Genomic DNA, 25,590 nt, shown 5'->3' on the forward strand with positions numbered 1-25,590 from the left:
GCAGCAACATTTTTGGGATTGTAGCAACGTAGCAATCAATTATTTTGAGATTTTGAATGTGGTGCAGAATTTATAGGGGGATCTCATCTCACATTTTGTGGAGAGGAGGTCAGTTTTGGTTCTGGAATAAATGTGATACCAGTTAGTGGCCGTGGTGAGGATGGTATGGGCCTAGGTTCTATCATTTGTCGAACTTTATTTAATTGGTTAGTATTTCTATATATATTTCCGTATATCAAGCAGGGGACCTGCAAGGACTTGCAAGATGCACCTCGTTTTTCCTTCTCACACTTTCCCCTCTTTCGCTTCCCTGAAAACTCCAATAGTCTCTCTTTTCCTGTTTTCTTCTGTCATTCCCATCCACCAACCAATCTACTTTTATCTGTTCCTCTGTCTTCATCTGTTCCTCCTTCCTTCCCCCTGGCAGCCTCTACCTGGGAAAACTATGGCTTTCACGGGGTGGGTGCTGCTATCCATTACCAAGCAACCACTGTTGAGTGAGTCATGCAAGTCTCATGGTATCAAGTAGCCTAGTGGTTGCTGCTGGCCCTGGCCCTAGAGTCCACCCTCAGAGGCCACAAGGGCCCACCGTCTTCCCCTGACAGAAACCAAGGCTTGAAAGCAGGCAACATTTTGTTGTTACCTAGCAGTGGCCATTGAGGGCATTTGTTTTTGGGTATAACTAAGTTAGCAAGTGGTACCTGTTAGTAAATGATCCCCGTCTCAAAGAGCAGCACAAAATCAAACAATGAAAATAAACTGCAGATGTATGCATATTCTTTTGTGAGAGAAATCAGGAGATTTCTAGGAGATCAGTGTTCTAATATGTAATTGTAAAATGAGAAAGAAATATGCACCACATATTTTTCAGATTTCAGATTTTTCTGCAAACCTGGGGTGTTTTTCGGGTTTGTAGAAAGATCTATCTTGTTTGTTCATAGCTCCAGTCTTTGGATTTAAGTATCCTCAGATATGGTCACATCGAGAATTAAATATAATTGACGATGACAATGATTTTTATTTATTTATTTATTTTCGACTTTTATTCTGCCCTCCCCACATTTCCAGCAGGCTCAGGGTAGATTACAAATACATAGAGGTTAAAATATATAAAACAGTTATTATAAATTAACAATCCTAAAAGCATCCAATTTACACAGTTAAAATACAAGTATAAATAAAAACATCAACATAGCAGCACAGAATTCCACTGATCAGATTTAAAACAACTTCTCAGTGCATCTCTGCAGTAAAAGAGTATTTAAAACGGGGGTATTGGTGGTAGCACCGCTCATATGCCTGGCAGAACAGCTCTGTCTTGCAGGCCTGGCGAAAAGATAACAAATCTTGCTGGGCCTTAGTCTCTTCAGACAGAGTGTTCCACCAGGCTGGGGCCAAGAATGAAAAGGCCCTGGCCCTGGTTGATGCCAGGCAGGCCTCCCTGGGGCCAGGGGCCTTTAACAGATGTTTCTCACTAGAACAGAAGGTCCTCTGGGGTTCATATGGGGAGAGGTGGTCCCGCAGATACGCTGGTCCCAGTCCGCATAGGGCTTTATAGGTTAATACCAAAAACTTGAACTTGATTCGGTTCTCCACCGGTAGCCAGTGCAGCTGACGCAGTGACGGTGTTATATGCTCACACGTTGGCAAGCTCGTGATAACACATGCAGCCGCATTCTGCACCAGCTGTAACCGCCGGATCAAGTTCAAGGGAAGCCCTGCATAGAGCGCGTTACAGTAGTCTAACCCTAGAGGTGACCTTTGCCTGGACCACTGTAAACTCGCGGGATGAAAGATAGGGGGCAAGCTGCCTGGCCTGTCGAAGATGGAAGAACGAGGACCTGGCAACCACCATGATCTGGGCCTCCATTGTCAACGAAGCATCCAAGATCACCCCCAGATTCCTGACTCTCGGGGCTGGCGTAAGCACAGCCCCATCGATTGCAGGAAGCCGGGGTCCCAAATCCACGTTTCCGCGACTCAAGTACAGGATCTCCATATTCTCAGGGTTTAGCTTCAGCCAGCTTTGTCTCAACCATCCAGCCATGGCTTCAAAAGCATGCTCCAGGACATCTGAGGTAGATCCAGGCTGGCTGTCCATCAGCAGATACAGCTGTGTGTCATCCACATATTAGTGGCACCCAAGCCCGAAACTCTGCACCAACTGGGCGAGGGTGCACATATAGATTTTAAACAGCAGAGGGGAGAGTATCGCCCCCTGCGGCACACCACATACTAGTGGCCGACAGGACAATAACTTATCTCCTAGGACCACCCTCTGTTCCCGACCGTGAAGAAAGGAGACAAGCCACTGTAGTGCTGTCCCCTGAATTCCCACGTCGGCGAGGTGGTGGGTCAAAAGATCATAATCGACTGTATCAAATGCCGCTGAAAGATCTAGTAAAATCAGCAGCGCTGATCCACCTCGATCCAGGTGTCTGCAGAGATCATCTGTTAGGGCGACCAGCAGTGTCTCCACCCCGTGTCCTGGGCGAAACCCAGACTGGAAGGGATCTAGGGCCGAGGTCTCCTTCTGGAAATTCTGCAGTTAATTCTCCGCTGGAAACCTGAACCAACTGTTAATTGCTGTAGGGAAAATAGAGTTCTGTATGTGGGAATACTCTTGTGGAGAGGGCAAAACATCCCCCCAGCACTTTGGACACTGAGTGTTGCTTCTTGTATTCTCAGGGACCTTATGTATATGTACAAGTGTGTCACTGTGCATAAAGCAGACAAACTGTGCAATCTTAAGCAGAGTTACTCCACTGTAAGCCCACTTCAATCAGTGGGCTTAGACTAGAGTAACTCTGTTTAGGATTACATGGAACCCCAAGGAGTTCTCCATCTTTATCTCTTCCGTTAACATTATAATAAGAAGTTTCTAATTTTATTTATATATGTTTTGAGCATTCTTGAAATAATTTCATAAGTGAAAAGTTGTCTTGTAGATCTTGAGATAGTATATGAATAGAAGTAGTGTAGATGGAAATGGCACAATGTAGCATGTTACATGGAAAAGCGACTTTGTTTTAGATTCTCTGAATTTAATCTCAATAATGTTTGGAACGATTTTGGCATGCAAACGTAAGTTCAATGGTAGCGTTTAATACATATATATAATTTTTGAAATACTGGCCTCCTACTGTAATGTATACAGTGATATGTGCATCTTTGGTATATCTGCAGAAATGATATTGCACATAAGTTGTGTAATTGCTTCTGGAACCCATTCTGCATTGTCTGAATGGATGCTTGTACTTCATTAGTTTGCTTTTTGTTAGAGTGTGTTATATATGCATACTAAAAAGTGCATGTGCATACATTCCGCCCACATACTCTTACTTGTTCCTGATGGTTTGGTGATAAATGCAGTTTAAGAGAGAGCAGATATAGCCCCCTAATCACATGTCTAGTCTGTGCTTGTCTCTTAATTTAACATTATATACAGAATGGTGTCTCTCCAATTCAGGACTTCCTACAGACTTTTCCTACTGAAAAGTGACAGTAGACTTATGCTAGGATTGGTAAAAAAAGTACCAGCTATTACTTTAAAATAATTTACTTCTTAATTTATGGCATTTCCATGTAAAAAATAACTGCTTCTTTTCAGACGATTTTTTAAAAAATCCTGGTAGAATAGATCAGCACTGCAAGTAGGGCTGTACGGTTTCTGGCCTTACCCTGGCCATATCTGTAATGACCAATAATTTTATCTACCATGGTGTAAATTCTTCCTTCAGTGCTTCTTGCCAAAGAAAACTGCAGTGTTTTGTTTTTAATGAGCTTAACTTTGTTGGGCTATGTTAAAAGCAGTTGAGTGGCTTACTCAAAAGTTTGTTCCTTCGTAGTTTTTCCTATTAAAGTCCACTTGTAATGTGGAAACAGACGTGCAACTTGTGATGACGCTGTGCTTATTTCATTTGTCATAGAATTCATTGTGCAAATGATAACAGCCTTCAATGTGTTAAGCCTAAAAATTAGTGGCAGATTCATAGTATATGACTTTTACTCTGGTGTTTAGTCAAAGAATAAGAGTAGTATAGAAAAGACACTTTTTGTTCCCCAGATGTCTGCATTTAAACAGTTTAAAATTTAGGCCACATTTACAATCCAGTAAGCCCCGCCTAATTCTGGTACAGTTTTGATATAATGTGTTATATGTAGGCATGTTACCTGATTGGGTCTCCTTGTGATTAAGTGCGGGAATTAGTGGCAATGAAGATGGCTATATGAGAGGGGTTACCATGAGATCTCCACCAGTAATTTATGGAGTCCTTTCCCAAGGAGGCACACGAAGCCGGTGTTCTTAATCAGAGGGTGGTTTTATTCAAGGGGCAAAATTCATACACACACATACAAGATTGCATACAAGCACACAAGAGGCCTACGAAAAGCAGTGGTGAAGGTGGAATAGATTTGAAGGCTTCCCTATCCAGAGAGCAGGGAAGTCTGTGTACGGAGAGCTTCAAAAACCAGCATTCTCAGCCAGGAGAACAAGAGGCTTAGGGTAACCTCAAGGGAGCAGCACTTCAGATCCAATAAATGTGCACAATTTGAATGGAGCAAGTGTCCTGTTCTTACTGGGCAAAGCTCGCCTTGAGGCGGGAGAGCCCTCCCAACCATTGGAACAAAGACTCCCAACGGTCAGTTCCTGGGAATAACAAAGGTTTGATTACCTTGATTACTTGCTGCTGGGGTGTGTAAAATAGAATGCAAAGTCTCTCCTGGACCTGCACAAAAGGGGCAGTTTGTTAATGGATTCCACTGGGGCTGAGTTGATGAATTTAGTTGGGGAATGTACCTTTCCCAGGAATGAATTATAAGAACTTATGAGTGCTAATTGACTTTTCCTCAATCATGGGCTGGGAATCTCATCACAGAAGTTGGGAAGAATGTGCTAAGTGAAAAGACACTGCAAGACCTTTCTTGCTGTGGATTCTATTTGGAGCTGAGAGGACTGTAAACTAATCACGACTTGTCACTCTGCATTTACATGCGACATTCCATTCATGTCTGGATCCCCCAGGCGGGACTCAGCAACTGCTAGCTGGAATTCCCCTGTTTGCAAACCAAACTGCATTTAATCCAGGGGCCTTGTGATTTTATATCACAGGTAGCTATATTAAATAGCTATTAAACATGGCGGAGGCCAGGCTTACTGCTTACAGGCACGTTTACCTTCCAAATATTTCCCTACATGGTTTAAAGTTGAACTGAGGGACCTGTACCCCCACCCTCCAAAGATGAACGAGTAGGTGTGCTTGTATTACATCCTCCTACGTTGTCCTTTTATTGTGCTCTCTAAAAAATCCATCAGAGCAATGTATAGCTGTTTATTGAATCACTTAGGTCAGATCACATGACACTGTTACAATGGCCAGATTTCGATTCTTTGTTGTGTTTCTGTGCAGTCATATTTTTGCATTGTTCTGTACTGCTGTAAACTCAGCAGGGAATTTTGCCCCTCTTGGATGGTGATCCCAGGTATTACAGGCCCTAGCATGGGAACCTGGATACAGAATGTAGACCTTATAGGTCAGCTGCATATTAAATAGCACAAACAAAGGAGCAGGATGCTGTATAGATATGTCTCATAGAGCTTATGTGAACACCTTTGAAATTACGACATTTTTTACTGTAGCTCTCCTCCCCATTGTCGTGGCTCTTGTAGTGGGAAAAACGAGAATGTTGTAGATAAGCCGTCTGTTGCCATCATCTGACTTTGGTTCTAATACGGTCCCTTCTCCCAAATCAACTTTAAGAAAATATTGTGCCAAATGTGAAATGTCATTACAGTCCTCTAGTGATTAATATATTATTGACGGCAGCAAATTATAGTGGTGTCTCTTCGGAGTAAGACTGCGGAGTAAATGCTGCTGTATATTAATGTGCTTGTGATGCATCAAGTACTTTTCCTGGCGAGAGGTGAAAGGGCATGGTGCAGGGAGTCTCCTTCCCACAAGCAACAGTTTCCCAGCTCTTAGTCTCCTGCAGGAGCTTTCCTTCCAGTTCAAGTAGGGATTCAGATGGCCCCTAAAAAGGAAACATGGTGGCTCGCTTTGAATTAAGCACAATCTTCTGATGTGCTTTTCTGCATTATGGAATTTTCTTACATTTAACATGGCATGTTATGTGTTACTTGCACGAGTTGGAAACCTGCAGAGGTCTTTTCTTTGTCCTGTTCCCACAAATACATATCTTAAGTTTTCTCTGTTCATATATAAAGTGGGGGGTGGGGAGGTGATAGATGGATTTATTTGGGAAGGTAACCATTAAAAAGGGTGTGCTCAGTGAGGATAGTTGAATCCTTAATCCCCTACCCCTATGTTCCACTGCGTGAACTCCCCTCTCCTCCTGTCTGGGTTGGTAGTCAGGCACGTAGGTCAGTGGACCATCTGGAGTTAAGGAGGAGCAGAATTCAACTGTCTTTTGTCCAAATTAGACATCCTCAGCCACTGAATAAGGTAGACACGCAAATACACAGGATTGCCACCACCTTGTGTAGCTTGGCCATAAGGCCAACCTTTGAGTAACCAGTTTCACATCTCCGTTATACTGGACTGTGTGGCTTGGAGAGCACTCAATGTGCAGAGCTGTGGGGCAGCTCTCTGAATGAATGATGTGATTCAGTGAGGTTTGTGTTCTCTGGCCATAAGGCAGGACTTGCTTTCCTTAAGGATCCCATGAAATATCTAGGGGAGGGAGGGCTCTACTTTTTCATTAACATTTAGAACAGTGACCAGGGAAGGAGAAAACAACTAGAGGGAAGGAGAAAATGACAACGGATAGTTAAATAGTCCATGTGCGACGCTGGGAGGGCAATGACAGACAGCGTCGACAGCCTGGCTGCTTACAACAAACACCTCAGCCTGACTGTTGAGGGATAACTGAGAGAGGAAACGGGTTTAAGACAAGAACTTGCAGTGACTGTTAACTCTGCCTACCTGCTGCCTGTGATCTCCAGAACCCAGGGTAGGCTTTTGTAAGAAACATGAACGGTTTGCTTTAGGTAATATATCTCGGGGGAGGCTCTCCCTTTCTGCTTCTGATCTCCAGTTTGATATGTCATTAAAAACTCTTTCTAGTCCAAGGAGGAGAGGTGTTCAGAAGTTTTCTTAGGGCAATATTGGCTTTATGGTCTAGAGCAGTGACACTCAGAATCTTGGAAGCTATATGTGGCTCTTTGATGTGCTGCCTATTGCTCTTTTGCACATTAGGGAATGCCACTGTTGTGCACTTCAGAAGAGTAGGCAAGGCCACTGACCAGTGGGGCTTGTGTCTGGCAGGTTGTTCCCACCTTGAAACAGTTGCCCGATGGACTGACAAGCTGTGTGCTTCTCTGGGGTGCAGGCTCCATGTCTGGGATGGAAGTAAATGTAACTCTTTGGGTTGATATTAATTGTGAATATGGCTCTCTGTGAGCGGCAGGGTGATTATTACTAATCTAGAGGAGGAAATTTTAAAAATTCTCTGTAACGATATGGAGACTTTTTAGTCTTATTCAGAGATTAGAGGTTGGGCCAAGGGAATGTGACTGGCCAAAAGCCACCCAGCAAGCACCATGGTAGGCTGGGGATGTGAACCTGGGTCTCCCCGATCCTAGTCTGACATTTGAACTGCTACACCAGAGTGGCTTCCAATGAGTAGCAACCTGTTGCCAGCTTTGTGTCCACATAGGTGTCAGCCACTGAGTCAGCCATAAGCGTCAGCCACTGAGGGAGGTTCCCCTTTTCTCCCTATTTTAAAATATTATAAATTTGGGGAAGTTTTTACTTAGTGTAATATAGTGGTGTAAAAAAAAATCCACTTTAGTAGAAACTATACGCGTCAGGTGTCTCTTGCATCTAATTTCTTTGAGATGTACTAAGATGTCTCCAAGGTATAAGAAGAGTTTTTGTCTCCTAAATATTGTGGGAAGTTTTTTGGGGGGTGGGGGGAAGAGCTATGGTTATCTGTCCTGCTCTTAGGCATTTGGCTGATGCATCAGTTCTCTTCTGAGAAGTTCCCTACAAACACTTACAGATCATCCTTTCACTCTCTTTAGTAAGAATAATGATTAATGAACAAAATAGTTAGCCTTTATTGGCCATAAAGTATTATCCCACTGTACTTAATGCAATGCTTGCAGTTTTGGCGACAACCCCTGCAAGCCTGCACAATTTGTGACCAGTCCTGTGACATGCTCACCGATAGCCTGTTCTGAAAAATGGATTTATCTTGCTCTGCCATACATGGCTAGCAGCCTGTGTTTCCCTGATCAGGTCATGAATTGAGACGACCCTGGCTATTGTTGCTCCGTCTTTCGTAGAAAAGGAGTAATTTCACAACTTGTTGAGGGAGAAGTACGCTTTACTTCTAAGTGGCAAAGCTTATCGTAAAGTTATTGCCTAAACAGTAAATCTGTTTATTTTGAGAAAGGAGCATTACTTAAAAGTATTAGCCATGGACCAACCAGTATAATGTTTCCCATTTTTTCATCATCTGTAGAAGCTCCATCTCCTCTTTCACCTTGCTACTGAAGTCTTGCTAGATAAATCCGAGGTGCATCTGTGAATAATCATACAGTTTCGTTGTCCACGTTAAGGGAGATATCAGCTTGGAGCTAGAGAAGGTCCTACGGAACTGCTGTCTGGGAGGGAAGGAAAATCAAAAAGAGTCCAGTAGCACCTTTAAGACTAACCAACTTTATTGTAGCATAAGCTTTCTTGAATCACAGTTCTCTTCGTCAGAAGGGTGGCACTAAGGTTAAAGATGCCCTCTTGAAGATAAAAGTGAAAGTGATGGTAACAGAATCAAAATCTGCAAGCACAGCCCCAAAGATAAGAAATAGCGCCTCCACCGTTTGCGCTGCTCAGACAAATAATTTTCATAGCAAGCCAAACAGAGGCTACTGTTGCAACTGATCCTAAATCTGCTCATCCTAAATCTCCTAAATGAACAGCTTGCTTTAACAAGTGTTTTGAATATGGCTCTTGCTTGTCAACTTTAAATAACAATCTGCGCTATAATCTTAGCTTCTGAAAGTGTGGAGGTTCCACTCGGAGTGAACTGCTTTAGACTATTTTGCTGAACATTTGGGTCTTAAAACAGTAGATATATTTAGAAAGCTGTGTCAAAGATTGAGGCTGTAATTCAAAATTTTCCAATCCAGCCTTGATAGCTGTTTTCAGATTCTACAGTGTTACATTATAGAAATGATACAGTTTTCACAGAAGCACATCAGTAGATGAATTTGTAAACGTAATTTCCACTCCCCTCCAGCTCTCACTCTTCAGACAGCTACTGCACTGTTCTTTTAGAGAATGTACTCTGAGCTCGTAGCATTTGAGTACATTTTATTTATGATTCAATATAATTGCATAAGGATGTCAGCTAGAGAGATTTTTGATGATTGAAGTAAATCCTAAACTCTGGAATAATTTAAAGGGGGAGAGAATCTGAATTAAATCAGAGTAGCAACATAAATTCATGCTTGCCTGTGCAGGGTGATTTGGCATCTCATGTCTGTTTCCAGATGTCCAAAATATTTTTAAAGTACTCATAGTTTTCATATCACCCTCGATAGTTTGATACTGTTCTATTTTTAGTTTCATCTGCTCAGAGTAGCATTGTAATTTCTCTTCCATGTGGATTTTCACACAAGGATTAATGGCACGTTTCTATAAATTATATTAATTTAACTTATTTGCCTAACTATTGTTCTGCAGCAAGTAGCACGAATGTTCCCAGATTCTTGGCTGTGTGGTCCTTACTGCAGTTGGAAGCAGAACAGAAACATCTGAAAAGCATTATTTGGATTATGCATGCTGGAGCATCTAATCTTACCTTTAGGATCCGGTTCCTAAATCACAATTCTTCTCACTCATTGTGTTCCCCAACGTGACAGTGCTTCTAGTTATGCTTTTAGTAAAAGGATTCTTTTGATAATACCTAGTATAAATTAAAGTGACAAGTGGGTATAAACTGGAGACATAAGTCTAAGTCATACAAAACCTTTCTTACATAATTAATAATAAAAGTTATCATATCTGATGATACAAAATGGGTAATACAATCGCTTTTGAGAACTATCCAGAAAGTGTATTTTTAAACACTTTAACGATTAAGCGGATGAATCTGAGCTTGTGTATCAATTTTTCTGGAAGGATTTTTTATTGTGTTCTGTTTAGAAACTTTCTCCCTCTCTTTTCCAGAGTATGATATCCTCCATTGTAAACAGCACCTACTATGCCAATGTGTCAGCAACCAAGTGCCAGGAGTTTGGGAGATGGTATAAAAAGTACAAGAAGATTAAAGGTAAATGGTTTTTAGTTATCATTTATTCCCAAGCAAGTGAATAGCTTCTAAGGCATCGCAATTCAGTATTTTAAAAAAACCAAGTGATGTTTTTACTACTGGTAGTTTATACACTAAATCCTCAACATTTTCCCAAGTACAAATACTTCACTTTTGGTGCAAACTTGAAGAATACCTATAAACGTGACTCAAAGTGGAGAAAAATTGAAGATGCCATTTGTGTCTACTACCTAACTTAAAAAGAATAAAAAGAATGGCACAGATCCATGGGGCGTTCAGGGTTTGCTGTTGCTTCCTGTTGCAAGAGGAGAAAGGAATGGGTTTCCTCTTCCATTGGGGATGGGATGGAATGGCAAACACATTGAAAAAATCTTCTTTACAGTGTTCTCTTGCTTCTTCATCTCACGTGTGGCTTGCATATTACAGCCTTGCACTTTTTACCTTTTATTAGCCATCAGCTTTAAGCTTTCATTACTCTGTTTCTTATTTCTCTCTCTAAAAAATCATAATACCATACAGACATTGTTATAAGGGGAGTTAATCATCATACAGTACACAGCATATACAATTATATCTAAATATAATACAATACTTCTTCCTTACACATTCAATAGATTTGGTTTTACTCCATTACTATAAAAATACACTTATTTCTTAACAAAACTTTGGTAAAAGAATTATCTTGTGTACATTTGTTTACCGCTCCAGGTTTGTCGATAAGCTATTATATTCTCCACGTACACAATATGCCATATTTTAAAAGCAATCCTCCATACTTGGTAGCTTCTCCTGCTTGTGCCACCCAAATGTTAGCTGCTGTTGGCAAATTCCTTTCAAGCTCCTTTACCTTTTCTCTCTCTTTTTAGTTAGTAAGTATTCAGTTAATTTTTAAGTGCCGTAAAAGCAGCATGAGACCTTGATTTCAACAAAGAGGTCAAGAATCTAAGCCAGAAGAATTTTCTGGATAACTATATTTTCTGTTCAAGAGATTTAGCCTGTTATAGCTGCTTGGCAAACTGTGTGTGTGCGGGTGTGTGCTTGAGAAGGAAAGGGAAGGTTAAAGTGTGTGAGAAATAAACACAAGCTGCTCTAAAATGGTTCAAGTGGTGTCGATTCATCAGCTACAGAAGTGGGAGGGAAAACAACATTAAAAAAATCCACAACAGGTATAGTCATACATGAAGAATAAACAGACAACTTTGTTGCAGTTACCTAATAGGGGCGGTTTTGGTACTTCTCGTTTAATATAATCTCAGTTTCTTATTATTTTTTTCTCCATGTTATAACCTAATGTAAATGAAATTTTCTTTCATATATGAGATCAGTGATTGATTTTAACCTTTGATGAGGGCTGTGTGTTAATCTGGTCAGCAAGAGAAGTAAGCATTTAGGGTTGATCTGGTTCAGGCAGCCATGACAGTCATAAGGACTGACAAGTATATTTAAAGCTTTGGCTATTTGGTCATAAAAACAAAAATAGCAATGAAAACGTAGTATTGCAAATGGGAAGTCAAAGAAGAACAAAAATTATTTTATGGGCATTGCAGTTGAACATAATCTGCACTGTGAAATGTGTTTCTTATTTATCCACTAATGTCTCTTTTAATAAAGCAGTGGGAACTAACTGGTTCCTTCTTAATCAAAACCATGATTTGCTAAATGTAAGCTATGTGATTCTGTTACAAGTTGCCACATATAGATCTCTTTGGTCAACCTTTTCCCCTCCCACCCTATCGGAATAAACAAACAGTAAAGTAATTATATGTACTAGAAGATCAAAGTAAATATGACTAATGCACAGCAAAAATTTTAAAACCCTCTGGAAGAAGAAAAGCATTAAGTTGCAGAGCATATACTTAACATTTAAACAAATATAAGAAACCGAACAATCAATAATTTGATATCATTAGCAACAGATGTAAAAGCCGTATTCAAGGAGGATTTGAAGTAAACATGTTCAGTATAGTTTGTGGAACCCATTATAAATGCTGCAGAACTATTTGGCTTAAAATATTTTAAAGTTTTCACTTAGCACGCAGACATCAGTCATATTTGAATTTGAGGGGTCTGATTAACTGTATCTGCACATTCATGTAAGGTTCTACAAGATGTTTGGGCTCAGTCCACATCCAGCAAATAATTATGAAAAAAGCCATGAACTTGAGAGGGTTTTGGAATTGTCCTCTAACAGGAAACTCACTTGTGCTATTGGTAACTATTGTAACCATTGTTAATATGATAGAAAGAAGATGGGGAAGAAATTGGATGTACAGTCTTGGCGATGTAGGGGTTTACATTTGGATTGAATAGATTAAGCGAGTTAATGTTGTTAGGATGAATCTTTTTCCAGGGTAGTTTTTTTTTTAGTAAGTTTCAAAGTTAGTTTACACTCATTCTTTTTACAACTTTCTACAATCAGAGGAGGAAACTTAGAATAGAAATGAGGAATCCAGTGTTTATGTATATAGTATAGTTTTGGTCAGCTTAATGACATTATTAAAATTGCACAGTCAGTTGGCTAAAATAGTTCACAGCATGGGAACCTTAAATATTCAGGGAAGGTAGTAGAGGAAATAATATTTCTGCTTTTCTTTGTGTCTCTCGGACATGCCTCTTTCTACTGTCTGCTGATTTTTTGTTGTTTAGCTTTCCTGGACTTTTCAGCAGTTATATATTTATATCTACTTGAATATATTGCTCTTATTTGACACTGCTTTGTCTGAAATAGAATAGAATTAGAATGCTATCTTACCACCTGCCAGTGCATCTAAGTTGCGTGTGCAGCATAGGGTTCAGTCTTTCATATGTCAGAATTTTTACAGTTGCTTGCCAAATATCAAAATTTATTTTCAAATGTTACTTTTTATTGCTCTAGAACTTGGTTTACTTCACTGCCCACCCGCTTAGTTAAGTAGTATCACACACCATGTGTTGTGTTCAGCTGTTTTTTTTTTAATTATAGTTTGGGGGGAAATTATGCCTTTAAATTGTGGAACATTATTAAAAATTCTTTGTATGTATTTTTGATTGCAGTCAGTCATAGAAAAGGCTGATCACCAGTTTTGCAGCCATGGGAAAAATGTATGCAGGTGGGTCATCGATGGAATTTGCCAGTAGAAGGTCCCATGAATAACTTCTGAGCTCTGGCTAGCTAGGCTTATGAAATCATTAGTGAGCAGAGTAGAGAGATCACTTGCATTGCATGTTTCAGTTATATACACAACAGCAGATCGTCCCTGGAGTCATTCCATGTCTGCCAAAAGTTATGATAGAACTGGCCCTTTGACCTCATCAATCACAGATGTGCAAGTAAAGTTCCCTTGGACAGAGACCAGAGAGTAAATACTATTTATAAAAGGTTGGGGGTAAACACAAAGTTAAAGGTTGACTGTAAATGAGATTTCTGAAATTACCCCTTCCTCATAATAGGGTTAAATGGGTTGTGATGAAAAGAAATAAGCAATGAAGATAAACACAGTTTTATAAAAGGTTACCACTTGAAAAGCATCTCCCACACTCTAGAGTGGTTTTCTGATTTATGAAGTTGTGGCTAGTAATTATGCAGCCTGTGCAACTGGAGCATTGTATAGCAAGATTCTCCTGCTAAGGACAGTAGTGGGAGCGTGTGATGTCATAAACTCTTTCCCCTCTAAATGGCCATGGAATAGGAGGAGAATCCCTGTGAAACTGAAAGCCTTCTGTCCGTGTTCTCCAACTTTATTTGGAATGTACCGTTTAATAAATTCTGCTCCGTAGTCACCTGTTTGTTATAATTTGTTAGTAATACGTACTTTCTAGGATAAAATGGTGCCTTGTCAGTTGATTAAAGGACAATTACATCTTTTAAGCTTTTCCAAAGGGTCTAGAGATCTGTCTGTTCTGCAGGATATGAGATTAAGTGGATGGTGTTGTAGTGGGGGAGAGTTCTATATACGATGATTTTAGTATATACTTTTAGATTGCTTTTACTGTTTCACTTAGGGACCATTGAGAGTTGGAAGCTAAATAAAAGAATAAATAAAATAAAGGCAACATTAAGTTTGCTAGTCTGCAGTCCAACTAGATCATTTGTGTGGATTGTCCAAGAGTTTATAATGCATTGGACGGTAACAAGGTAGAATATGATCTGGGCTCTCTTGTCGGCAAATGACACGGTCTGCCAGCAGATTGGAAAATGTGACACTATCTATGCAGTATTATTGGGTCATTTTAAAAGGATGACAGAAGTGGCTAAAAATTACTCGAGACGTATTTCTGGAGTGGTGGTGTAAAAGGGATGTGATAATAAGGGGAAATGCTAGTGAAAACTTTTTGTAATTGTTATACCAGCTCGCAATGAAAAGGTTAATGGCCGAGCAACATTTCCATTTTAAAACTTTATTTTTATAGGGGCATATAACTTGGCTCAAAAACTGGATGTGTGTGGAAACTTGGCAAGAGTAGCTTCAACCCAGAAATAAATTTCTGCTTTTGTAAACTTTCAAATGTATTTCGCTGCATTAATTAACAGATTTTGGTACCTCTTTTTAAAATTCTTAAATACTAATGAATGAAAAAACATATCCATATTCTGGGGTAGACTCCTTTGATTTTACAGCTGTATAAATGAGGGCATAATTTTGCTGCTCATTTTATTTGTTGAAAGAAAACAAAATATCAGGTGTTTGGTTTAATAGTAATTTTTATTGAAGATTTTAAAAAAACTAACAACCCTCTTTAAAAAAACCTCACTGAACACAAGCAGAATGGGATGTTTGTAATTCAGTAGAAGGCTTGTAAATTATAGATCTAATCTGGAAGTTGCATGTTAGCAAGGATTATGATACAAGAATCAGTTGTGCTTTGAATCCCTAATAAAATGTCTTGTCTGAAGTGCTGAGATGGTGCGTGCGTGCCATAATTTATTTGGGACCATGAGACTGATTGATGGCAAGGTGTGCAGGGGAAGCATCTGCACACAATGTTGTTCTCATCCAAGTAAACCTGCATGGGGTCCCATAACACGTAAAATCACAGTACGTTGTCTAAAACATTTGCTCCAGAAAGAATAACCAGTGAAAATGTAGAGAAAAATTCACGTCCAGTAGCATCTTAAAGACCAACTAGATTTCCAGGGTATGAGCTTTTGAGAGTCAAAACTCCCTTTGTCAGGTAATGTAGTTGGTCTTTAAGGTGCGACTGGACCCAAATCTTGCTCTTCTACTGGGTTTGATGCCCCACTCCGCTTGAAGCCAGCTGGGTGACCTTGGGCTAGTCACAGTTCTCTGGAGCTCTCTCAGCCCCACCCACCTCACAGGGTGATTATTATTGTGGGGATAATAATATGGCATACTTTATAAACCGCTCTGAGTGGGTATTAAGTTGTCCTGAAGGGCAGCATATAAATCAAATGTTGTTGTTGTTACTACTACTACTACTACTACTACTACTACTACTACTACTACAGGCCAACATGACTACCCACCTGAAACTATATTTGTTGATTATGTGATTTTTATTAATATTCTGTATCAGAATGTTAAAGTTTTATATTTTTTATGGACTGAGAGATAACCATATGGAAGTAATAATAAGTAGAGGGGTAGAAGTCTTCCCCTCATCTGTTGCCTGTGAGATGCTGCTACCCATACTTAAGTGGCTTGACAGGTATAAGAGCAAATCTGTAGGGCAATTTGCACAGGAGCAATGCCATCCATTTCTGATTGCCTTGACACAGTGCAGTTTATATCCATCTATCTCTTGCTTATAGGCAGAGCTAGAACTCTGGTTCTCAAGCATGAATCTGGACTCAAATGTGGGTTGTGTGTGATGGATGGAGAAAGGAACAGGGTGAGCAAAATCAAAAAGAGTCCAGTAGCACCTTTAAGACTAACCAACTTTATTGTAGCATAAGCTTTCGAGAATCACAGTTCTCTTCGTCAGATGCATCTGACGAAGAGAACTGTGATTCTCGAAAGCTTATGCTACAATAAAGTTGGTTAGTCTTAAAGGTGCTACTGGCCTCTTTTTGATTTTGCTACTACAGACTAACATGGCTAACTCCTCTGCAGGGTGAGCAAAGAGTCGATTCTTTGAGGTTTGATGTGGTAAAACTGGGGTTCGCCTCTGCAGAATGTGCAAAATGGCAAGAAATGCAGCTGGTCTGTCAGCCAGGCAATGTATTTATAAATACTAAATATGACAAAATATAAACTTATCTTCTCTTTGCTTACGTGAGATTCCTATGTTGGAGAGGAGGGAAAGCAGCTGCGAGTTATATTGCGAGTGGCTCCTGAAACGTACCATAGCTTTCAAAGTGGATCCTATTTAAAAAAATGGAGAAATGCTGAGTTAGAGGATAATTTCATGAGCTCTTCAATGTGATTTCTTTCCTGGTACGATACTACCCACCGTATTGCACAAAATTAACATTTGGGATCTAAGTCTTTGGAAACTCATTGTCCAAGTTAGTCACTGTAGTATTAAAACACCAATAGGATTTTCAGTAGTTCAGTTGGGCGACTGAAACAAGCAATGAAGCAAGTTCCTGAAATAATGTACTTTGATTGTTTCCCCCCTTGAATCTTTCCCCTGCAATCCTTACAGAAGATACACGTTACTAAAATCACTTTAGTGTACAGTGTTCCAGCATTAGCTGATTTGGCAATAAATGGAAAGGCTTGCCATATCAGTTTATTTCAACAATCTTTTCTGTGTGTTCCATTCAAAGTATGATATACTTGTTTTATTTTATTTTAACAGTGGAAAGAGTTGAAAGAGACAACCTGTCAGAATATTGTGTTCTGGGTCAACGTCCCATGCACTTACCAAATATCAACCAACTGGCAACCTTGAGCAAAACAAATGAACAGTCTCCTCATGGTCCAATTCACCACAGTACTCCAATCAGAAATCAAGTGCCAACATTGCAGCCAATCATGAGCCCCGGTCTTCTTTCACCTCAACTCAGTCCGCAACTTGTTAGGCAGCAGATAGCAATGGCTCACCTGATTAACCAGCAGATCGCAGTAAGCCGATTACTGGCTCATCAGCACCCACAAGCTATTAACCAACAGTTTCTAAATCATCCACCCATCCCTAGAACCATCAAACCAGAGCCAACAAATTCCTCAGTGGAAGTCTCTCCGGATATCTACCAGCAAGTCAGAGATGAGCTGAAGAGAGCCAGTGTATCTCAAGCTGTATTTGCAAGAGTGGCTTTCAATCGCACCCAGGTACATTTTTACTCTGTGTTCAGAAGTATAGTAAGCTTTCATTTTACCAAAGGTCTGTTGTGCCTCTTGTCACTGGGAATGTTATCATCTCTCAGTTTCGTTGTGCCTTTTGAATCTTTTGAAATTATACTTGTGTGGATATATACTGGGAGCTTGATGCGTATGGTCAGTGGGAAGAAAGAATAGAGCATCTGGATTCTCTCTTCCACTATCCATAAACTAGAAGGGAGCATGTGGAGTGATCTGGAAGAGAATCTTTAGGTAATCTGCTGCCTTCGGCTTGCTCTTGCAGTCAGTGAATCAAGGACCATCCTAGTCTTCAACTAATACTCCCTCAGGCTGTGCAGTCTTCCCTCTTGGTCTTGTAGTTTTACATTGATGTACATTCAATTCCCAGTGAAGATATTATAAGGGAATTGCTGCAAGTGAATAGCCATAAAAATCTATCATGTCTCACTTAGGCTTACTCCGGCTGTTACATAGAATCCCATGGTTCTTTCTTCTGCTGTGATTTTAACCCAAAGGAGCCTGGATAGCCTGTGATTCTGAGCAGAAAACTGGCATGCCACAACATGCTGTGTAACATTTCTCCCTCCTATTCTTTACCAGCTCAAAATCACTCTGGCCAAGTAGCTTTCCCTTCTCTATATGGAAAGACAAGATGCATAACTTCCTTGTATCTTTCTCCTCGTGGATGAAAAAGCAGCTAGGGAAGGTTTTTAGTCGATAGACAATCAAAGAGGAAAGAATTAAACAGTTTCTCCCACCTCACTCTCCTAATACTTCGATTCAGACTCCTCAGGTGGCTTTGGGTTTTAAAAGGAGGAATGAATCGTGGAGCTTGAGTAATGAGTAACTTGTATATTTAGGCCTAAGGTTCATTGGATGCATGTGTGTATATCAATTACCTGTTTGCTTCTTAGACCAATTCGGAGTGCTGGACAATGTCTCCAAAGCCCTTAGTGACCTTCCTGCTTACCAAACTGCATCTCCCGAAATATTTCCATGTGCCTGCTGAGCTAAACAATACTCGTGATGTGAGACGAGTCAGGAATCGCCCTGTGTGGCTTACGGTCACATTTACCATCCGGGTACTTACCTGCTGGAGTGCCATTGCTCATGGTGGTTCCTGAGAGCTGTGAGAAGGGAGGAGGGGCTTCTGGCTTCTCTTCAGGGCCTGAGTGGAAATGGCTGAGATTGGGCTATTTGCCTCTTCCTTGGCCTCCACGTGCTCTGGGATCATGTGACTGAGAGCTCAAGAAAGGAACAGACAGGTTGGAGGACCACAGCAGCTCATGCTGAAAGTAACCACACCCACTGACAGTCTTCTTCTTGTAGTACCCTGTCTCTGGACTCTCTGTTTGGCAGAAGTTAGATGGCAGGCTTTTCCTGTGGTAGGGTACGCCATGTGGAATGGCTTACCAACATGGGTGCAAAGAGCACCTTTACTCTTTGCACTCAGGAAGGCATGTTAAGGCATTTGGTGGAGGTTCAATGGGTTCTGCAGGTCTTCCTGAGCCATTTTTATCGTAATGGGTGTTTGTTTTATTGTGTCTTACATGTTCACATCTGTTTGTTGCTTTGTTAGCGTTCTTGAGTCTACGGAATTAACATGTGATAGAACTCTTTAAAATATGTAACAAAAGCCCAGTAGGCATGTTTTCCACGGGAAAAACGATTTAGAGCAGAGAAGCCATGGGGAAGAGAGTTACTTTTCCATTCCACGTTAATTCCGCATTAATTCTGCTTCCTTCTATAGCATTCTAAATGCATAGTGAATTTGTGCCTAAAACCTGGGGGGGGGGGGGCGGGTGAGAGGTGATCTGGAACAGAAAAATGGCATTCAGGGGAAAAGTTCGCCATGTTTGTGAAACATTTTGAACATCCCTCACCATTTTCCCTCTCAATCATCTCTTTCCAAAGGTATTTAACCCTAGGAGAAGTAGTCCCCTGGATTTTTGCTACATGCTTATGTGTATAATGTGTAGTTCCACTTTGAGGTAACGTGTGTGAAACATTCTGACAACTTTCCGTGCTCTGTATAGATGCCGTTATTACTGTTCGATTTTTTTGGCCCCAGAATAAATGTCAATGTTTTTATAGCTCTGTCAATGTATATGGTGTGCATGTACGAAACATACCATATAGTCTGTGATTGCAATTTTAGGCAATTGTTACAGACTAGTAGAATATGTTTAGATCAATTTCTGAATCGCAAAGCTTTGTAAGACTAGTCAAGGAGTTGCAGCCAAGATTACCATATCTTCTCCCTTTTATCTCTTGGAGGTCTGCTTCCCACACAGCACAGGCCAATTGTCTGTTCTACTGGATTAATGATTTTTTTTTTGGCACTGCCATATTGGAAATGCCCTGTTATGTGGGAACTAATTAACATTTGCAGCATACTTTCATTACTTCCTTTCTGCTATTAAATTCATAAGATGGCTACAGCCAGCAAAAACATTCACTTTCAATCAACATGACGGAATTTCTCGGGTTAGCCTTGAGGATATCAAATAAAAATTATAGTGGAATGCATGAGTATTTCCTTTTTAAAATGCTGTTTTTAATTTGGAAAAGCATTTCATCTCTCTGGGATCATAACCTGTTTTGTGTGTGTATATAAAGCCCAGTGTAATAAATGTAGATAGTATTGACACAATGACATATTTTGAACTTGAGCAAGAGGTCAAATGGTAACATTGGCTTTGTAGGTTTTCGACTACTGTTGTTGAATAAAGGGCCATGTTTCAGTGAAGCTGTTAAATCTATATTGATGATGCCCAAGCCAGCAGTAAAAGAAAACAAAACAAAATATTACCTGGGTCAAAAGATTCTAGATAAAATCTGCTAGTATCACTATGGTATGTAAAATATAACTTAAAACTAAAATGAGCAAAACAGATGCTGAAATACTATATATTCAGAAGAATAAGTCATCCATTGCTATGATCTCCTCAAGGAAATAAACATGCTTCGTCTTGCCCTGGAATAATTGATCTCATTCTTCTTGTAATATGACTGAAATCTCCTGCCACTGAAGCCATTTTTCTGCCTTCACCACAGTGACTGAAACGCAGCTTTTGGAGTGCTGGACAGAGGTGGGGCAAGTTTGGGACCTGGTTATCTCAGTTGTAATTCTAGCCAATTTGTCTTAGTCCTTTTTCATTTTCTTCATGTTTGTGCTATTTTTTCTATCTCTGTTCATCTTGTGAAATTGTCTGGAACAGGGCTTGTTCTTTTCTGAGCTTTTGCGGATGAACTATTACTCTCAGTGGTAGAAGAAATATGTTGCATGGAGGAGGTCCCAGGTTCAAAACCTAGCACTTGAGGTTCTTATGTAAGGGGGGGGGGCTGTGTCTGAGACATTGGTGAGCCACACCACTGACTCGGTATAAAGCAGTGTCCTGTGTTCATTCTATGGTTATTAAGGGAAATTCTTCAAATTTCAAGTTGTCCCCATCTTCAAGAAGGGGAAAAAAGATAATCTGGGTAACTACCGATCCATCAGCTTGACATCTGTACCTGGAAAAGTCTTAGAACAAATCATCAGTCAGTTCTTCAGCATTTAAAGGATGGCTGTGATTACTAAGAGCCAGCATGGGGTTCTCAAGAACAAGTCAAGTCAGACTAACCTTATCTCTTTTTTTGAGAAAGTTACTACCTTGCTGGATCAGGGGAATACTGTAGACATAGTTTATTTCGATTTCATTAAGGATTTTGATATGGTTCCACATAATATCCTTGTCAGCAAGTTGGTAAAATGTGGTTTGGATTCTATTACTATTAGGTGGATCTGTAACTGGTTGACATATTACACCCAAAGAGTTAATGGTTCCTCATCCTGTTGGAGAAGAGTGACAAGTGGAGTTCCTCGGGGATCAGCCCTGGGACCTGTTCTGTTCAACATTTTTATAAATAATTTGAATGAAAGAATAGAAGGAATACTTATTAAATTTGCAAATGATACTAAAATGAGAGGGCTTTCATATAGAGGATGGCACAGAGTTGTTTTCCATTGCCCCAGAAAGTCGGTGTCGGTCATTGGCAGGTAGAATCCCCAAGTTCTCCACAGCAAACACACAGGTGTATTGGTTGAAGTAACTTTATTAGAGATCCATCAAGTTCAAGGTGCTAAGTAAATTTATATATAAAATTGTAGAAGGAATTAAAGGTTAAATTGTTAATCTTAATTTAAAGTGTTATAGTAGAGAATAAATTAAATTAAAGGATTGGGAAAATATTAAGGTAAATGTATGTTTTAAAAAATGGGAATTACAAATGAATGGCTTGAAGGAATTTATATGTGCAAAAGAAATACGTTTTGATGGCTTTTTGATAGTTTATTAATAGTTACAGAATTGTATTAAGAAATGGTAAGTTAGGATTTTACCTCTAGTTAGTAGGGACAAATGAGAAGCAATATAGAACAAATGATAAGAAAATATGGGACCGTAGTGCTGTCGGATGTCTACACAGAAAAGGGGGGAGGGGGAGGGGTTGGGATGCATCTATGGATATAGGGGGGAATGTATTTGTAAGATATGAATGAATTGTATGTCAACCCATCCAATAAAAATGTTTAAAAAAAAAATTCAAGGTGCTCAGACAGCTGAATTGGCAGAAGTGACGTAAATGGGGTTGGTGATGTTAGTTATAGGGAATGTTCCCGCCATCAGGATAAGGACCGTTAAAGTTTTGGGCACAAAAGAGCCGGGGGTGGTGGTGAAAGGGAGAAGCTAGGTTTAGGTTAGACAGAACAAAGGATGAAATCATCTCAGTTCCCAAGAAGGATACATTTCGAGCTGGCTGCAGCCAGTCTTCAAGAACACTTGCTGGAGGCAGTGGGGAAAGAGAAAGTAAATAGTTGTGAGATAACCTACTGCCTTAACATCAATAAGAAACTTCTCATGTCCTCAGATGACCAGAACATAACAGAATACATTCATGGCAGATATGCAAACAGGCATATATGACATACTGCCCTCCCCAAGAAGGCCTTCCCCCTCATATTGGCCTCGGTTTGTTAGGGTAAACCTTGTAAAATTTGTTTACAAGTTTTGAGGCATTTACATCTGATGCTTTTACCCATTCCCTTTGACTTCCATCAAAATGCACCCAACAAATTAAATAGAACAGTTCTCCCTGTTTCCATTTTGAGTCCAGGATTTCCTTCACCATGGTGCAGCTGTCCATCCACCACGGGGCGGTGGGGGGGGGGGAGCTCCGCTGTCCAGATGTCACTGATCAGGTTGGGGAGCTTTCTTCAGGAGGCTGAAATGAAATACCGGTTGGACATTTTTTAAGTTCCTGGGTAGATTTACCCCTACAGTCACCTCATTGATTATATTTTTAACTTGAAATGGACCTAAGAGTTTCCACCCTAGTTTTTTACTGGGTTGCTCCCCTCTGAGATGTTTAGTGGAGATGTACACATAATCTCCCACTTGTTTCCATGGGATAGACCTTTTTTGTCTGCGTATTTTTTGTAATCCTCTTTGGCTTTTTCCATAGTCTTTTTAATTATCCCCCATTGAGTTGTTAAGTTAGACCACCATTCTCCCAGATACTCTGATTTGTGGGTAGCTGGGTTTTTCAGAAATGGCATTGATGTACCCTCATATCCATGGGCTATCATGAACAGTGGAACTATGCACCGAGTTATTATAACAATACTCTGGAAAAATTAGGAAATCAGCCCAGTTGTCTTGCTGGTAATTTATGTAGCATTGTCAGAACTGTTCCAGCACTTGATTAACCCTCTCGATTTGCTCATCAGTCTCAGGATGATGAGCAGAGCTTAATGCCTTGTTCAATCCCTGCTACTTGCAGTAGCTGCCGCCAGAAGTTGGCAACGAACTGGACTCCCCTATCGGAAATTACCTTATCCAGAAATGAGTTCAGTCTGACCACGTGTTGCATAAAGAGGGTGGCCAGTTTCTTGGCGGTTGGAATTTTGGAGCAGGGAATGAAATGAGCTTGTTTAGAGAAGAAATCAACCACCACTAAGATTTCAGTTTTTCCCTTTGAGGTGAGGAGGTCCATAATAAAGTCCATTGAGACCACAGCCCATGGGTGGGAGGGGGTTTCAAATGGTTGCAGAAGACCTGGCGGTTTACCCAGTCTGCTCTTCCCCATCAAACACACTTGGCAAGTGGATACATATTGAGAAATGTCCTTTCTCATGTTTGGCCAACAAAATTTTCTCTGTACCAGATGCAACATTTTTAAATTCCCAGAGTGGCCAGCTAATTTAGAATCATAACATTGTTTCAACACCTCTCCCCTTAAACTGGCTGAAACATAATTTCCCCTGTCAATACCAGCCGCTCCCTTCTCCCTGCTGGAGTTCATCTTTGGGTAGGGAGTCTCTTTCTTTCTCTGCTTCCTCTTTGACTCTGTCTTCGCAGTTTGTGGATGGAGCATTCTGCTTTAATTGTTTAGCTTGGCTCCAGGTGGTCACTGCCCCCTCCAATTGGGCTGGTTGAAAACATTGTGTCTATTATTTCCTCTCTCTGACTGTCATGTTGGGGCATGCACGAGAGGGTGTCTGCCAGGAAGTTAGATTTGCCAGGGAGGTGTTTCAATGTGAAATTAAATTTGGAGAAGAACTCTGCCCACCGCAGATGTTTGGTGTCTAGTTTACGCGGGGTGCGCAGTGCCTCCACATTTTTATGATCAGTCCAAACCTTGAATGGCACTTTAGCCCCTTCCAGCCAATGTCTCCAGGTGCACAAAGCTAATTTAATGGCTGAAGCCTCTTTATTCTATACCGCCCAATGGCATTCTGTTTCAGAGAATTTTTTTGACACATAAGCACAGGGGTGTAATTTCCCATCATCATCTGCTTGCAAAATAATCCCCCCCTTGCCACGTTGCTCGCATCCACCTGCACAAGAAATTTCCGGTTCTAATCTGGGTGCCGCAGGACCGGCTCGGAGGTGAATAGGCAGCAATTTTCCACAGGCTAGTTTGGCTAGGGATCCTGTAGGTGTTTTGCCATCTTCTGGGCATGGAGTAGGGGTCACTTGGGCAGTTGGGGAGGGGGGGTAGTTGTGAATTTCCTGCATTGTGCAGGGAGTTGGACTGGATGGCCCTGGAGGTCCCTTCCAACCCTATGATTCTATGATACTCCCTGAAATCCAAGCATCTTTTCCCTCTTCTTAGGAATTTGGAGTCTATTTCTAATTCTAATCAATTCCTTTTTGATCAAAGAGAAATTTGAAGAGAAGAGGAACAGGAAAGGAGGTTCTGCAAATTGTCAGAATTTTACTCTGTGGATGCTCAGACTCAGGCAGTGTTTTCTCAATCCTTCCTGTCTTCCTGCTGGAGCACTACCCTAGGGTGTATAACATGAAACAACTGTAAGGGCTGAAGTTACACAAGTGTCCCTTGATTTCTCTTTGAAGAGAAATGAAAGAGAAATCTTGCTCTTAAAAGAGAAAAAAAGATAATAAGAGGAATGAATGACTATATCCAAAAAAGGTAATTTAGGAAAAAAGAAATTCCCCACCCCATAACAGCCCTAGATCATTTGATGATTGACAGTGGACGTGTCAGTTGCGTGCCAAGCAGTTAGGGAAGCTTGAGTTAATGTTACCTCTCTGTAGGAGGTATACAGGGACGTCCATATTTGCCATATTCAGTGTGATAACTTGGTGAGCTACTGGGAAATAAATTTGGTTATAGATACTGGCTGATTCCGCACACGTTGGATAATGCACTTTCAATGCACTTTATCAATCACTTGAGGTGGATTTTTTTGTTCTGCACATGAAAAAATCCGTTCCAAATGATCTATAAAGAGGACTGGAAGTGCATTATCCAACGTGTGCGGAATCACAGACTTGCACAACAGGAGAAGTACTGGGGTAGGAAAAAAGGAGATTAGGAAGTTAGGAAAATGAAGAAGCATATTTGCAGGTCAGCAATTTGGTGGCTTATTAGAAATACAAGTAAAATGTTCAGATGTATTTTGTTATGTACAAATAAGTATGTATTTGGGGGTTCTTAAATGAACTGGCTGATAGTTTTCATTAATCACCAAATGATGGACTAGTGTGTTAATCCTTACACAGTG

The 25,590-nt window shown here is 40.5% G+C and overlaps 1 protein-coding gene across 1 annotated transcript in view; it reads left to right on the top strand.

Annotated features, from left to right (window-relative positions):
* The window catches only part of SATB2 (SATB homeobox 2), a 212,758-nt gene that overhangs the window by 89,992 nt on the left and 97,176 nt on the right, over window positions 1-25,590 (top strand). Inside the window, exons 6-7 of the mRNA XM_054972056.1 lie at window positions 10,194-10,296; window positions 17,038-17,510. Coding sequence (XP_054828031.1) covers window positions 10,194-10,296; window positions 17,038-17,510 — 576 coding nt within the window. The remainder of the gene's footprint in view (window positions 1-10,193; window positions 10,297-17,037; window positions 17,511-25,590) is intronic.

Source organism: Eublepharis macularius, chromosome 2 (assembly GCF_028583425.1).
Source record: "Eublepharis macularius isolate TG4126 chromosome 2, MPM_Emac_v1.0, whole genome shotgun sequence".
NCBI classification, from domain to species: Eukaryota; Metazoa; Chordata; class Lepidosauria; order Squamata; family Eublepharidae; genus Eublepharis; species Eublepharis macularius.